Genomic DNA, 17,701 nt, shown 5'->3' on the forward strand with positions numbered 1-17,701 from the left:
AAGTGGTTAATCAGTTACCTTTTATTTACATATATATGCTTAATGCTGAATTAAGTTGTAAAAACCAAAGGCTGATTTATAGCCCCAGTCAGCTTTAATTAACATTGATTCCAGGGGAATAGTAAATGTGAATAGCCTTCACAATTGAGGTTGAACAATGAACTCACTGGGTGTTGTCCAATTTGTAGCATGATTTACATGGAAGCAAGCCCTTCGTTTTTTCTAGGGTTACCCCTTTTTCATCTGGTGTTTAGGATGGGTTATATATAATCCATAGATAGGAACATTTGCTGTCAAATATTCTGCCTGATTTAGAGTTAGCCTTTACCATGGTCACTATAAATAAGGCAGAAAAAAACCCAATTTGAGCCTTTGCAGGGATTCCTTGTTCTTGCAATGTGTCATCGCTTGTCCATTTCATGGCATTTTTACGAAGTGGCCATAATGAAAGTCAGATTAAATGTACAGGATATATACGCTTAATCAACAGCCATTGGAGTCAGTAGTGCTCGAAGAGTTATAAAAGCCCCTGTGAATGCAAATTTATTGCAAAAGAATCTGCGTCTTGGTGGTAAGAATATCTGCTGAATGGTACTACCTGACACAGAACACCTAAAACTTTCAAAAGTGAATTATTTAAGTGTAAGGTTTTGCTTGTAAAGCCGCCAGCTGCTGCATTTCAAGACTTGAAACTGTTCCAAAACATGGGACTAGGTACTTTATTTGTGCACTAGAGTAAATACTCTGATTTTACTGCCAATTTAAATGTGCTCAGTTTACAGTAATGAGCTTGTGTAGGCAATACCTTGTTTATAGAAAGTAGAACAGGAAGAAACTAACATTAACCATTAACAGTAGCAATTTCTTTTGCCTTCAACTCTAACTTTATGCCAAATAGATCCTTCCCATGTCCTATCTGAAATATTTGCTATTACTGTTCTTTATCTGAATCTGCGGGATAAATGGAGCATTCGATAAAATAATACACCTCACAGTTCCAGTCAACTTGAATTGCAACACTCCTTTGTAACTCCAAGGAACTATTTCTTATTCCTATGGTGAAATGTATTTTAAGAACAAATACGTGGCCTGTGTACTAGCAAACCTGATGATACGTGTTCATCCCAGCAGAATGTAGTTAATATTTTTTAATCTTTTTTAAAAAGAACAGACCACTTCTACAAGGGAAGAGTACTGAATTGCAGTTCCAACCACTTCTCAGGTTCTTGTACTCAACCTAACTGTTTTATTCTTTCAAGACAGATCACACGGGGAACCTATGTGTTTATGTACATACTGTAACATTAAACAAACATCCTTGCATCTCCTTTGGCCATCTGCTTGTGAAGCTGCAAGCTTTTCTTCCTTCCCCTCCCTCCTCAGCGCACCCCCACACTCTCTGGGCGTGGAGTTAACTCCACTGAACTCAATGGAAAGGATGACAGTAAAATCCTTCTTCTACATAGGTCACAGATCGCAGAGTTTCTTTGTTCCACTTACAGTCTAGGAAGTGTTAATGATACACCAGAGGATTTGTTAGTCACTAGAGATCATACTGGTGATTCTTTCATTATCTTTTTTGGCTGGGTTAGCTCCAGAATGTCCTAACGGGGACCAGTACTTCAATTTGCAAAGCAGTGTAATCACTGAGCAGGAAGACACCACCCACAGTCTGAGGAGCTTACAAAGGACGTGAACAGGTTCAAGATAAATACAGTGTGCAAAGAAAGTGACAGATGGGTAATGGTGCGGTAGGTCCTGGGTTCAGCTACCTCTGAAAACCAAAACAAAAAGGAGGGGAAAGTAAAGAAAGGACAGACTCTGAAATGGATGGAAGGGCACACAGCAAAGTGGCTGAGGCTAGAGGCACAGGGAAGATGAGGAAACACAACGGAAACGCATTCATAAAAGCAAAAGCACATGTAATTGTTGGTTTCTATGCACAGTTCTTTTATCACTAGGGTCTCTTCCAGGCAGGCACAGGTTCCTTCTGCCCATGCCCTCAGTCAGCTGGACATGAGTCAGCTCTGAACCAGAAGCTATGTCACTGCAGTTAAGTGTGGCACCGAGCCTGAGCTAATAAGCCCTGCTGAGAAGAACACAGCTACATGGCTTCCATTTGGCTTGGAGAATGAGCAAGCTCATGTCTGGTAACGGAAAACTCTACAGATGCATCTACATCTCCATGTGCAAGTATGAGTGTGCAATTTCTTTACTTTCTTTCAAATGCACAGGCACACCAGTGTCCACAACATGTTCTTTTCTTTTACGGACATTTTATACCCTTTGGTGTTGCAGCTGTTCATCTTGAGCTTTCTGACTGAATTTTCTCTTGGCTGCTTTTTTTTGACAGAAGAATGTTAGGTGTTTTTTTTTCCTAGCTCAGTTTCTTCTCATCAATTTATGATTAGCTCTCTACTTGTTTCCTTCCTCCCTTCCTTCCAGATATGTTAAAGCTTTGGTGATCCTCTTTCCTTAAACACCCAGCATTTTTATGCTGATGCTTTTTTTGCCATCAGACAAGTTGTAAACACTTAAATTAGAGTAAATTTTAAACTATTTAGTTGGCAGGCTGGTGTGGCTATCCCCATTGTGCTATTCCAAGCCTGAAAAATCAGCAGCTGATCTATAATCATATCACACCATTCTTTGACTAGAAAAGACAGGTGCTATGTTCTATTCATTTCCACAGGAAAAACATGTAATTTTTTTGTCTTTGTTTTGCCACATCAAACTTTGCTATAAAGAAAACAAACAAAAAAGGCACCAACAACCTGACACCATTTAAGCAAAGTCCTTACATACAAACTGTCTTCCATCATCTCCCTGAGCTCGTCTGGCTGACCTGAGCCATGTACCAGTACAAAGGTAACAGCTTCTTTATTGCATGGTAGTAAGACAGCAGAAAGTGCAAGATTAAAGAGGTGGCAAAGTACTACTCTGGACAAGTCGTTTGTGATGTTTAGTCTGCCTCATCAGTGGGACAGGTTTTTGTCCCAGCATCTGTGGTGGTTCTGTGAGGAAACTGGGCCGATACTTAATGTGTCATTGATTCTTTTTCCATAGCCATGACCTAAAAAGATAGGCCAGTTTCTGCCACCTGAATATCTCTGATTGGAACTGAGACTCCTGAATCTTTCAAAGGATCCCTCAGCTTTCTACTCATCCACAGTCGTAGGATCTGTGTGGGGTATGGGGCTTTGCTTTGCTTTATCCAGAGAAAGATCCCTGTCTCTATAAACACAACTTAACCCCGCATGCAAAAAAGGGTGGTGAACATTCCTTCTATCTAGGGATGAACTCCTGCCTCCAATGAAGTCAGTGGTAAAATTCCCATTGACTTCAATGAGGCCAGAACCTCCCCTTAACACATTTAAAGTTGTATTTCATGGAATACAATGAAAAGAATATTGATACCTGAACTCCAGGGAACCCATGTGGTGCCTGGACTTTGTGAACACTTCCGTTCTTAGAAAGATTTCAAGGACAGGAAGAGTCTGAATACCTGGAAAACCTTTCACTCAGTTGTTTTCCTAGAGTGACTTCATTCATATTTGCTAATAAATAATTGTATCCTGTTCTTGAAAGTCATTCAGTAGAAAATAACTGGAATGTATGCAGCTACCAGTAAAAATCTACTTTAAACAAACTCATTTGTCATTACCTCTCTGAAGACAGCTGTTGTCAGCACCTTTAAAATTCAGTTTGCTCATGACAATTAAAATGATGTCAACACTGAGAGAATTTAACAATTTCCATTGTTCCAAGCAGATAAGCAAGTTAATTCTGTGCTGCAAGCCATCACTGTAGCCATAATCAACTGACTGTGTATTGATGAACTGTGATGTTTGAGATTATTCAGCCTTGACTGGGTTGTATCAGTGACCAAATGTTTACTTACTGAATTGAATGATTACTCCAAATCCTTGTCTTGTCTCCAGCAGTTTCAAGGCTTTTTCTCTGATACAGGTATTTCTTTTTTTAGTTTGTTACGGTTTCTGAACCAAATTTGAATGTCAACCAAGTTATTTAGAGTTTGATATTGCTTCTATAGTGACACTGCCACAGAATACAGAAAGACATCAGGGGCTGACCTTTAGACTGAACTCTTGAAAACTGATTTTCACAGGCATAAATAAGTTTCAACTCTTTTGTATTAGAATCTGGAGCCTTTCCCAGGAGTTTGTTGTTATATACATTACTGTTTGTTCATGCAGGAGGACTGATGACTTTTCTTCGTTTTCTAGATTTTCATCAATAATGAGTGGCAAAATTCTGAAAGTGGGAGAATATTCCCCATATATAATCCAGCAACAGGAGAGCAGATCTGTGAGATCCAGGAAGCTGACAAGGTAATGCATCCCGTGAATCGGTAGAAATGTATAAACAGATCAAAGGAACAGCTCCAGAATAGCACTGTTGGACAGTTCTTTTATTGATCACAGTTCCAAAACCCATCATGTGACTAAGGCTGTACAACAGCAAATTTCATAAGCCTGGTAATGTTATTTACCTCGGTGCCTTTGGTTTTTTTCTTCCTTCTTGACAGGTTGATACGGACAAAGCAGTGAGGGCAGCTCGCCTTGCTTTTTCTCTAGGTTCAGTTTGGAGGAGAATGGATGCATCGGAAAGAGGCCATCTTTTGGATAAGCTAGCAGACTTGGTCGAAAGAGACAGGGCAATTCTTGCTGTAAGTGGCACATGAAAATCAACAGTCAAATCACCTGTCAGTTTTACATTCTGAGAGCAAATTAGTTCATAAATGTGTTAATATGAATTATATTTGAAAATGACACTCAGCTTGATGGCTAAGATGGCTGACTGTCTTCTTAAGATCTGATCCAAAGCTCATACAAGTCAACAAGAGTCTTCCAGTTGACTCAAATGAGCTTTAAATTGGACATCAGACAAATTAATGGGTGTGCATACACGGGTATGCTTGTTATGCGCGTTTGTAACTTGTCTAAAATAAAAAAAATGGAACACTGAGTGAAGTGATTTGTGCAGATATTAATGAAATGGCAGGTGAAATGCTTACTGACACTCAACTGGTAACGTGAATTCTGGGTACTGCACTATTTCACTCACATATGAAGCCATCTAAATGGTGGCATTGTTAACGTTGTTTTCCGCATGTCAAGTGCTTTTAACTAAGCTGGTGAACATCTTAATTCCAGCTTTGTCAACACTTAAATCATCTTACCACCAGTGTATACTGTAAAATCGCCACAGGGAGAAGGAAGTGCACAGCAAATCAAGTTTACTCTGCCTGTCATTTGATTTTTATTTCTAGAGTCAAGTTCTTTACTGAATTGCACTGCAGGCAATGCCATTAATTGCTCTTGGGGATATAAGTCAGTGCAGAATTAGGCCTCCATTCTTCTCTATACAAACTCATTTGATGGTTGCTGTGTTACACATGGGCGTACTTTGCCCATTCTTAATGATTTCTATTAGACAGCTGTTGAGAATGAGTTAAGCTACTCAACATCTTAGGATATTTTATTGGATTCTTTTTGCTAAATGATCTTAGGAACCCCTAAGAGGATAGCTTATAAGATACTTTTAAAAATAGGAATATGAACTTAAAAATAAGGACATTAGCTTGTTAATTTATGAGCTTCCCTAGAGGAGAGTTTGTTTATTTGATGGCAATAAATAAACTGACTGTTCAGTATAGATATCTCAGACCTCAGCAGGAGTCTTGGCAGCCATATAGAGAAATTTTTATATTCACATCAATTATATAAAGAGGGATATGTCCATTCTTCTCTTTATGGATTCAGATCATTAATATGGGGTTACAAGGAGCCCCTTCTCAGCTGTTATCATAAACATAACAGAACCTAGTTTGACAGGCTTTTTTTATCTTGGCTCCTGATTAAAGCAATTTAGCATTTATATATCTGGACCAAACACAGTGGCTGTTAGGTCCAAAATACACACAGGCACATGTACATGCATATGGATACACACACAAACCCACAAGACTGACAGACAGATGCACAAACACACACACATGCACATGGTCTTAAAATCACAGTCATCCCAGAATACCCCAGAAGGAACCAGATTTTTTTTAAGGAAAATGTTTTTTGTTTACATTTGCAAAAACAAGTAACTAAGGGGATCAGATAGTTGTTCTGAACCTTCTGGGTTAAGACTATGCCAAGGCGTAATTGGTTGTTCTTCATTAAAATCTTTGTCATGATTGAAGAGCTGTCAAGACAGTGAATACTTCAGTACAATAGTCTAAAAATGCTGCTGTGCTTATATCTCTTAACTTTTTCTTGTTCTCTAGACTATGGAATCACTGAACAGCGGCAAACCTTTCTTGCAAGCTTTCTATGTAGATCTTCAGGGAGTCATAAAAACCCTGAGGTATTACGCTGGCTGGGCAGACAAAATCCATGGAATGACCATTCCTGTAGGTAAGGGGGATTAAAGCACAGGTATGCACCTAAACCTTCTCATGGCCAAATGGCTTAATAGATTACAGCTTCATGAAAGGGAGAAGAGAACCTTGTTTTGGTCTTACAGCGAGTAGTACATTACCGAAGCAACTGTTTAAAAGTCAGCAAGGGCTGGACTAGATGACCTGCTATTGTTCTGCCCTACATGCACATCCCAAAGAGTGTTTTGTTTCTTTTGCATGTGTTAATCTGAGAAGGAGATAGCTCAATACCTACATTTAAATATTGTTACGCTTATAAAAATGGATGCAGTATAAGCCTGACAAATGCCTTGGAACACAAGAAAATAGTGTGAGCTGTCTGTTTAAGAAATGGTATGCTTATGTATATATCTAGTTTATGTATGTCTTCTTACTGCCTATGCAAATCATTTTACTTAGGACTAACACTGGATCCAAATTCATTTATACTTTGAGACAGTTTATAATGTTACTGTAGACACCTGTACAAATGTGTCAGATAGATTTTGTCATACATGCTTCTTCAAATTATTCAGTGGGGTGAGTTTTATATTGTATGTATGAGATAAATCTTTGTGAGTGCTAGGAAATTAGTTATTCTGCTCTTATTTTTTGCTAAAGAGATAAGAAAAGAAAAAATCCTTACCGTTATTTTTATTTAACAAGTCTCTTCCTCCTGCCTCTCCCTCCCAGCTGTTTATCAAATACAGGCTGCATTTTCTATTGTGAACATATTCATTTGCAGTCTGGACTAGATGTACCAACTGCTATAATTATGCAAAATGGCACACGATAGCAAAGAATTATTCTATGCAGGTGCAGTCATTAAGAGAAACGTACTCATCTTTTACCTGCATAAAATAAATCTTTGGAAAAACAGTAAGGAAAACCAACATTTATTCTATGGGTTCTTTTTGGCTTCATGGTGCACTCTGTTCATTGCTCATGCATGTTCATTATACTTTACTGAATGAGACCAGGAAGGCACACTCACAAGTAAATTAATTTTGCTGTTGCCCATCTATTTCCATAAAATTGCATTATGTAACATGATATTTGCAGTACACTAGCTTGCCTCTGTACAGCAAAGCACAAAACTATCAAAGTTAGGCAAGCAGATAAATTGAAAATGTGGCCCCAAAATTTTCAGGAGGAAAACTGATCATGTAACTCTTATTGCAGCATTACGCATCATGGTGTTTCAGCTTATTAAAACTGCAGTGTGTACTGACTGATGTTTATCATCACCAGTATGTTTTCACCAAAGAAATGACGATATTAATATTTCAGGTGTAGACTCTCTCTCCTGTAAGGACTCTGGAAGATTTCCACAGTCATTTAGGCTGAGTTTCATAAACCCTGGTTTTGCTCTTTGCACTTCACATTTAACCATGCAAAAGTGCAGAGCATACCATAAATTCATATATTCAGCAAATTTCCTGTTCCCTAATCCCTTTCTCCCTGGTCAGTGAATGCCTCCTTCTCACTCAGCCCTGCAGGTACACAGAATTTAGGTCAGTCACCAAAAGTCATTGCCAGGTTAAGGAGAATAAATATTCTCTGCTTATTCTTGTCCTCAAGTAGTGTATCAAATGAAAACTCTGATTTTTTTCAGTGAGGTAGGCTACGCTGAGGGAGAGGAAGGCACGTTTTCAGCATGCCTTCCTAAATGCAAACTTCGGTGCTAACAAACACAGTTATCAGTAGCGTAGAATCATAAGTCCATTCACAGATTTTCAGGGTATCAATTAGTTCTTCCTCTTGGTCTAAACCTCCTCTGTATTCCTCTAGTTTCACACCATAAATTCGTCACTCTCATAAAGCTATTTTAGAGCAAGGCCAGTGTTAAACAATGGTGCTCTTTACATGCACCTACCATCAGCTCATCAGGGGAAAGCAAACAAGACAACAAAAACAAAATAAAAACCCTATTAAATCTCCTCCTCTTTCTGTTCAGTGTGCTAATAAATCTGAAACCTCCCAATCTTTCATCTGTTTCTGTTGAGGTTTTCTTTTCCTCTAAAAAATAGGCAAGTGATAGACAAGTAGAAGAAGAACAGTGCGTTTTACAGTCACATTCCTTCTGGTCCCAGAGCTGCTAAAACCTTCAAACTGCCCTTTGCTTCCTCCCATGCGTAAAGCCTTGATGATTTAAATTAAAACAGAATGAGGCTAGACTAGAAACTGTTAAACTAATAAACTAAATGCAAACAAAAAAGTATCTTTAAATCAATATATGATATGATACAGCTTAAAGAACCAACTTGGGTCTCCTCACCCACTTGTTTGCTGTGTTCTGCTATATGAGGCATGTGACTGTATTATGATTGTTATGCAAATAAAATATCCGTGACGGAGACACCTGATGGAAATCTGAGCAAACACATCTGTGGAAGGTATTGCTGTCCCAAAGTGAGATCCCTGGATAAATGGGGCTTGCTTTCTGATTAAAAAATAAAAAACTTTGGGCCAGGTGCTAAGCAGCTGCAAATTGATCTGGCTCTATTAATATCAGTGAGGACTGAAGAATGACAGTTTACATCAGCTGAGAATATTAAAAAAAAACTTTTAAGACAAATTTTTTGGATTGGATGGGGGATCACACTGTCAGATCCCTCTCAGGCAATGTTCTTCTCGATGCCAGCTAGTAGAAGGCCAAGAGTAACAGTCACTAGCAACAGCATCTTAGAATAAGTGTCATTAGCATGACTTGTATAAACTAATCTTAAAACTCTAAAATGTTTTAAAAGTCTCCTGTTCAATTTCTGAGCACAGGGGAGCTTTTTATGCTCACTGTTCAGAAAAAGTGATTCAATTCATTGATCTTGAGTTATTTTGCCATGGTAACAGCTTATTTTACATTATGGACAAGGTGGCTTTTAGATACATCTTGGGCCTGTCCAGAGGCATCTGAAGCTTCTGAGTAACTTTAAGTCACATACGTTCACAAACATATTGTTAGAAAGCAACCTCAAAAATCCCATCTTAACAGTAACTCTGTGGATGATGAACTTTGGAAGTAGGTGTCAAAAAGGGCAGCTGTCGAGAGTGTAGTGGAAGAAAGCAGGACAAACAACTCTGCATGGGAGGTATTGCTCTGCAGAAAAAACGTTCTGCCTACATTTGGTAGCATTAACCACCATTTGTCTCACTTGGCAAGCAGGTTCAGGTTATCTATAACTTTATGTTATGAAGCACGCAGACATGTGGCAATGATTATGCAGTGACAATCTAAAGTCAGACAGTGCTAACGTAACTGTGTTACTGTTATGTTGTCACCGTCCTTCTGGCTGAGAATCCACCTCTCACAGTACTACCAAGTACAAGCTGGTATTTTTAGCTGACTCCTCTACGTGCCTCTTGAGCACACAGACAGTTTTGCATGTATATATTGCTCTGTATTTTGACTTCTACTTTACTTCTGTCTGGTCTGATGATTCTTCCTATGGTCTGTGAACCACTGCTAGCATCTGTGAAAGATAAGATAACCCAGAAAATCAAACTGATCATCTCAGTTTGTGAAACAAATATTCTCATCTCCCCTGGGAAGTTGTTAAGCATCTAGAAATCAAAACGGTGCAATGACATTTTGTCAATGCAGAGCAAACTGACAGATCAACTATTTTCTTCCTCCTTTTCCTGATGTGAATCTCTTTTCTCTCTCTCCCTCCCTCCTTTGTTTCCTCTGTTCTGTCCCTTGTCTTGGTTGCAGACTATTGTTACCTTTCTCATCATTGTTCTGTATTTGGCCCCCAGCTGATGTGTATTAGCTACTCTAGCTTAGGTTTCTACTGAGCAAATCCTGTAAAGTAGATGTACAGAAATAAGCAGACCTGAAAATAAGTTATTTCTAATCAAATTCAAGTTGAAGTCTTTACTTAAACCTAAGAAGCTTTATGGATTAACCCATTTATTGTTACCAGATGTATAGTACAGGACATTGCAGCAGGTTCCCAAAATGTACTCTCCGTTGTGAAGTTAGGTCTTTCCCCGATATTGAACAAGGCTCGCTGCAGCTCTGGACTGAATGAGGTGGAGGCCACAGCTGCCCGCATGCTCTCACACCATGTGAAGGAAAGCACATACATACCCCTGCGTTGGACAGTGACAATGGGAGCAAAAGCACTGTACTCTCTCCTCCTCTTACTCCCTTCCTCCATCTGACCATTTCCTATCCTGGTAAATCATCTCCTGTGATTGAGCCTAGGTAACCTTCTCATCATTATCACATACTTAGTTGAAATTATTTTTCTAAGAAAAGAGATTCAATTTTTTCTAGATGACCAAGCACTACAGGCCAAGGGGCACATTCAGCTCATGCCTTTAGCATAGCCCTTCCCTCAGCTGTAGCCTCACTGAAAAACATTTGACCTAAATTTAGAGGTGGTTTGAGCCTGGGCTAGTATAAACAGCTACAAGACTTAATTTAGGTACAAAAGTGCTGTAAATCTACTTTGCACAGATGCAGGCCAAGCACACTAACAAAGCTGATGGTTAGACAGTACCTTAACCAGTCCCCACACAGAGCAGGTCATTTTTCTGCTCTTTACCAACTGGGAAGAAACCTACATCATCCCACAGCATGTATAACCTCAGCATGTACTCCCAGACCACAGGCAAGTGCTGAAGCAGCAACAACGATGCAGCTTTGTGACAGAGCATGAACTCCATCAGCCCCCATGACAGTCACTTATACCAGCTGTGCAAAATGAGCCAGCACAGAGGCCTGCTGCTCTGAGCAGGCCAGGCCATGTGAAAGGTCCCCACAGACCACAGGCCTGACCCCCAAATCACAGATCTGTTTATTTCATGACCTGACTCAGACTGCCCTGAGCTCAACAGTGCTTTAGTTAAGGACTGCAGATCTGGCATAGCACTCACTTTAACTAATGATACGTCTCACCCCTGGAGTTTTTTGGCCTTTTTGTTCATCAGGACCTTAAAAAATAATTACCAGATCAGAGTTAATTAAGTAATTCCCTTTAGCCTCATACCATCCACACCTGCTGTTTGTGAACATGCAGTCTGTTCTTCCTGCATCTTTGTTGTTAGGATCTTTCTTAGTCCATATGCTTATTTCTGTCAAAAGTGCAGTGAGAAAAGCCCATGATTTCCAAGTTCCCAATGACTTGGTCCCTTCACTTATTTATTCAGCTCTACCTTGTCCAAAAGGTTTTTGAAAACTTTTCTTACTCTCTGTTGTCTTGTTTTCTAGCTGCACCCAACTTTTCCCTGTCAGCTGAAACTGACTGCCTATTTAGCTTGAGGCCATTTCTGATACAGGCCTTGTTCTGCAAGTCAGCTATCAGAGCATGGCTGTATGATGACCCCTGTATTCCCCTTAGTGTTGTCTTCTGCAGTAAATTATGCTCAATTACACATCAGTTACAGGCTTCCCCTCTTCATTCCACACCTACAGATCATGGTATATCATTCCATTACTTCAAACTGTCTGTGTCTTCAATGGAAGATGAGAGAGATGTATGTTACTCTATTATCCCACATCTGCTCGTATATATACCTTTATATTGCTGTGTTCCAGTCATGCCTTTCAGGAAATTGCCTTTGTGACTCTTCCTTCACTTCTCTCACCCCGAAATCAGCAGAGGCCAGTAAATGGTTTCCTTGCTACTGCCCTTTTTTGTGCAGTACAGGTTGTCCTCTTTCCCAAGGAACAAAGCAGGTTGCTTTCTGATGGGATGCCTGCTTCCTTTGTTCTACAGAAAGAACAATTAGGTTGCTCCTGAACCTAGGTTTCCCATGCTGGCTCATGAAAAAACATTTCCATGACTTCTTTATTTCTTTTACTGCCATCAAAGGCTGATCCTTAGAGCTTCCCCCACCCCCCCCATTTTTTTTTTTTTTTTTGTTCTGCCAAGTCAAACTCCACTTGAGAGTAACCATGCTCATCTGTTTCAGATGGAGATTATTTTACGTTTACAAGACACGAACCCATCGGAGTGTGTGGACAGATCATCCCTGTGAGTATCTCTACTAGCACTTTCTATTTATTTTCATTTGAACCAGCTCTCTTTAAAGACACATAAAACACGGTCCTCAGCTATGTGTGTTTTCCATTACGAAAAAAGCTGAGCTCATATTGTTGACATATCTTTAACAGCCTCCCTGCAAATGCTTATTTGAACATGCTAATAGGGTTTAGGTTCTGTTATTAGGAGTTAAGTTCTCAAGTCATAGAATTCTCATGATTAAAACAAGCAAAGCAAAACACAGTGTTAATATGCTGTCAGTGGTTATGGATGTTCACACAACTTATGGAAAATTGATGCTTTGCTGTGGTAGTCTTTTTATTTATTTAGTTTTTACTGTGATTTAACAGGCTCCTCAGTTCCTGGGAGACTGTGATGCATTTTAATTCCATTCTTTCCTGCTATTTCTTTTACAAGGCTGGAAAAGAAAAGGAAACTCCAGGAGACATATCATTACAATTAACATTGTGTAGCTAATAAAAGACACGAAATGTTTGTTATGAGAGAGAAACACAGCATTTCATCAAATCTAATACTCCCCCTATACCCCAATATACATCCTTAATATACTCTTGCTGAACCCTGCATGGGAATTACACTGAGAAGCTAACTTTTTCAGAAGAACCAGTTAACCGGCTTTGGCAGAAATTTCAATGGGAGGCTCCCATGTAGCTATTAAAATATTGCGTGGAAGCTTTTTTCCTTGACAAAGCACTGGGGAACTAATGAGGACATTCTCTGAAATTTTTGTTGATGGTTTTTTTTTTTATTTTGTTCATGTTAACCACAAAGCCACGAAACAACAACATGCAGCAATTCCATTAAAAGAGGAGCAGCCAGAAAAGATTACTTTAACGATGTTAAGCCCTTCTTCCCTATTTATATTTGTTGTTTTTTCATGTCTTTGTTAAGGGGTGGCTATTGTGTTTGGCACTCTGTAGAAACTCAGAGAAACACGGAAAGGACTCAGAGAGTCTGTGGCTACACCCGTCCTGCAAACACCTACGCACTCTCCTAACTTGACTCGTGACTGGTCCTTATGAATGAATCTGCCCCCATTCTTCAGCCAAGCACATGGATAAGCATTTGCAAAACGACAACCCCAACATCTAAACCCCAAAGTTGCCAGACATCTCTTAGGCTTGTCTCATTGAGCTTAACTGGCAGATCTGTTGCAGAAACTTCGCCACGGGCTGAAGATCATGCCAAAAGCAGGATTTATTTAGTTTAGATTTGTAAAACTCTTTGTTCAGGGTACCCAGTCGTCTACCATATTTGTTCATTCTTCCCCCAAGTTTGTCCTCCGAAACTTCAACATGGGTGTCATATGCATCTATTCTAACACTGCTGCTAATCTGTTACATATTTCCTCCACAGCTACCAGTCATAGAGCATGCCAGTACACAGCCCCTGGGCCACTGCATGCACTTAGCCATTACACTAGCAAATATCTTATTACAAAAATAAAATTAAACAGCAAGCCTAACACTAAACTCCTCATCCTCTTTCACATCCTAGCTTCCATCGAAACATATGCTCTTTGGCAGCTTTGTAGCATAAACAGGGCTATATACTACCCTATAAAAACTCGTCAGAGCTCTCCTTGCAATACCATTAGAAGTGCAGGCTGTCAGCACACTGTTGGCCCTATAGCTCCCCTCCCAGGTTTATATACTGGAGATGGAATTAAAACATCACTTTGTCTCCAGAGTTTATAAACAACTGAGGGAGTAAAAAATTGAGTGTTCAGTGAAGGAAAGACAGTTGTGTATTTTTTCAAGCTAGCCAGAGGCTAGAGAGATGTCCATGAGAGTGGCAGCTGATACACATCAGGCAATAACATGTTCTGGCCAGTGGCTGACTCTTTGTGACTGGTATTTTCTATTTTCTTTCCAAAGGAGATTATTATATGTAGTTATAAGACTGAGTATGCTAACGCACTTATTTTATTACTCTGGCATTTCCACTGAAATCAGCGGGACTATCCACTTAACCTGTTAGGATCAGGCCTTGATGCAGAAAGGCTTGTTACTCTTACCTTTATCCACAACTTGTTTGTGCATCAAACTAATACAATTCACTACATCTTCTGCTGCAGTTAAATGAAGTTGAAATTAAAGATACAAAATTTATCAGCAAAGAGTGTTTCTCAACTTGTTTTTTACTGTTCTTTTAATGTCTTCCATATAAATCGCTCAGTAAGAAGTCTTCAAGAAAATGAAATTCTTTGACTGAGCATTGACATTCATGGATTTTTTTATTGTAGTCCCAGCAATTAAGGATTATATAATTTTGAGTATAAATTTTGTATCTTAAGATGTATTCAGGGATAGGAAATTTACATCCAAAAATTCTTCAGCATGAACAAACAGTTCTTTCCAAATGTATCAGAAGCAAGAACTATTTGTCATGGGGGAATTAAAAGTGCCAATTGCAAAACAGTAAATAAAATAGAAAGCTGTGACTAAAAAAATTAACAGATAACAGAAGATTCTTTTATGAAGACTGCGGGTGGGGGGCTGTACTTTGAACAGGAGAGAAAGAACTAAAAGGTCACTGTTGTCGCTTTCTTAATGGCAGTAATTAAAAAAAAATCCTTACTTTGTGCTGGCCAAGATTTATGTTGAGGAGCAGCCTGAGAAATAAGTGAGGTAGCAGCTTGACATCTTGAAAACAAAACACCACTGCAATATTTTTCCATCTATCAACTTTTATTTTTTTCCTACAGTGGAACTTCCCCCTGCTGATGTTTGCATGGAAGATTGCTCCAGCTCTGTGCTGTGGCAATACAGTAGTTATTAAACCAGCAGAACAAACACCACTCAGCGCTCTCTATATGGGAGCCCTCATCAAGGAGGTAAGAATAATTGACAGGAATAATGTCTCTGTCTTCCCTTGTGGGGAAGGAACTACCAGCACATGCCTGGTTTAACGTGCTTTGTCAGTTTTCATAAATCATACTTCCCTTCATTCATTCCTATTTTGACAGGCTGGCTTTCCACCAGGAGTTGTCAATATTTTGCCAGGATTTGGTCCAATTGTTGGCGCAGCCATAGCATCTCATGTTGGCATTGATAAAATTGCTTTTACTGGATCCACTGAGGTAAGAGATTCACAAATATGTTACCACAAAATGTGAGTAAATACTTAGGGAGATAGTATTGAGTCCTTGTGCTACATTTCTCACTGAGTAAGAAAGCTACATCTAAATAATAGTGGTCTGTCCTTCCCAGTTAAACTTACATACCGCAGTACTTCCAAAGCAGAAATGGCTCCTTTCCTCCAGCCCCTGCTGTGCTCGGCACCTCAGCACAGGAGATATGCCTGGAAAAATATTGCTGGGATTTCCTGTGAGCTTATGAGGTTGTGAATCACATGCAAGTAGGCAGAACATCCCATGTATATCACAGCACAGATAAATGCCACTTTAGCATCCATAATTTGTGTATCTTGCTGTACTTGGGGAAAAGGGGAGAGGAAGGGGGCAAATTGGGGCGAATGTACTTCAACTTTGATGCTGCATTCAAGTATACTGACGATGAGGAGGAGGTCTAAAATGGAAGGAGTGCAGGGAGGAAAGGAGATTGTCCAAGGTGTCTGTTCACAAAATGATGGAAAGAAGCTGGCCAGAAGATGAAGGGAGTCAGTTGTCTCCTGGATGCCAAAATGTCTTGCTATGAGTCTATGATGCAGATGTTACAGAGATTCGTCTGAAGACAAAGGCTGTAATCTACAGAAAGAGTAACGAATCCCTCAAAACTCAGATTGTGCCTTGCTCTCAAATATGTGCAAAGCCGGCTGTTATCAGGGTTGGGGTGGGGATGATAGAGGTACTCCAGACTGAAGTCACAGGAGAATGGGTCTTATCTCATCGTCTGAAGGCAGACAGAAAGGAATCTCAGTGGGAGTTTCAGGGTTGGTTATATTTAGAGAGTGCTAAACCCGGCTCTTTTCAATTCAAAATTTGACAAACTATTGTATGGAGGGAGCTAAACCCCAGGGATCCAGTCTCTCTTTGATATGTTTGACTCCCACTCGTGGCAGTGGGAGGCTTTATGCAACCCAGGGATACTGCTCTTCACAGTGAGTCAATTTGTTTTTGATTTGAGTCAATAAATTCACTGACCAAGCAACCCTACTAGATATGTGTGGGTATCTCCCTGGTGGGCCCAGGGATTGCAGAGACCAGCTCAATTATTTAAAATAAATTATACTGGTGGAATTATCCTGTAATTGAGTTTGGAAATCACCAAACACGAGCCTAAATTACCAGTAAAATGTAGCTGCAGTCATATGCCTAATTTGCACACACACAGTTTTGCAATTACTATATGCCTGTACCTTAATTTTTAACAGCAATTTTAGATTATAATATAGACGGGTTACATTCAAAGTCAATGGCAACATCAGATTTCAGATTATTCTGTGGAATTACTCTAGTCATTACATCTCCTGTAACCGATTTATATTAGCATCCTGGAATATTGAAAACTTTAATATGAGCTGATTACCCCCCATAAATTAAGTTGAAACAATTGTTTTCATAGAGATATGTGGTCTCTGTTTAAGATAAATATTCTATTATACAGGATGTTGCACTGTTTGGAGGAGGAAAAATACAGATGGGTTAGGTTTCAAAGTTGTCTTTTGTAGCCAAAATAAATTTTTATTGTAGTTCCAGACAGCTTTAGTTTTAATAGGCGTTTAAACTCAAAAGCTGTGGGTTTTATACTAAGTCAGTGCCTACCTTTAAAAGCCTTACTAATAGGAAGTGAAAAGCATTACAGAGATGAAAAAGCAATTCTCTAAGAACCTAAAGCAAGGACAGATGGAACGTTTTAATGCAGAGTTAGTGTAAACTATTCCATATTGTTTCTGATTTCCTGTAACACTGAATTTTTGTAACAGCAAGTCAACATTGTAACATTTTAAACATAATGCTGTGATACGAGCTGTACTATAGAGTCTTTGACTTCTCCAAAACAGATTTCAATTTCTAATGAAATAATAATGGAAATATTTTGTCTCTCTGGTCTTGTCTGAGGCATGTCAACTGTACACTCCAGTGATGTGGATTTCCAATAGCCATCACATACATAAATGCCACAATATTAACTTCCATTCCCCCATTTCATCCAGGTGCTAGTTAAGGCAGTTAATACTTTCAACTTGAGCAAGTTAATGATAAAACCTATCAGTACAAAAGCAAAGATCTTCAGGTTTAGATGTTCAAAGCACAGGTTTTTCTCAAGTTTTCACCATGAGGTTCTTCTGGTAA

At 39.3% G+C, this 17,701-nt stretch overlaps 1 protein-coding gene across 2 annotated transcripts in view; it reads left to right on the forward strand.

Annotated features, from left to right (window-relative positions):
* ALDH1A2 (aldehyde dehydrogenase 1 family member A2) overlaps positions 1 to 17,701 on the forward strand; it is a 56,192-nt gene that overhangs the window by 20,196 nt on the left and 18,295 nt on the right. The window contains exons 2-7 of one of the 2 annotated variants that reach the window (XM_009812423.2): positions 4,248 to 4,352; positions 4,550 to 4,690; positions 6,302 to 6,431; positions 12,353 to 12,414; positions 15,152 to 15,280; positions 15,413 to 15,526. In XM_009812423.2, the coding sequence (XP_009810725.1) occupies positions 4,248 to 4,352; positions 4,550 to 4,690; positions 6,302 to 6,431; positions 12,353 to 12,414; positions 15,152 to 15,280; positions 15,413 to 15,526 (681 nt within the window). The remainder of the gene's footprint in view (positions 1 to 4,247; positions 4,353 to 4,549; positions 4,691 to 6,301; positions 6,432 to 12,352; positions 12,415 to 15,151; positions 15,281 to 15,412; positions 15,527 to 17,701) is intronic. The other variant, XM_009812424.2, reaches the window with a different exon arrangement.

The sequence above is a fragment of the Gavia stellata genome, chromosome 13 (genome assembly GCF_030936135.1).
Source record: "Gavia stellata isolate bGavSte3 chromosome 13, bGavSte3.hap2, whole genome shotgun sequence".
NCBI lineage: Eukaryota > Metazoa > Chordata > Aves > Gaviiformes > Gaviidae > Gavia > Gavia stellata.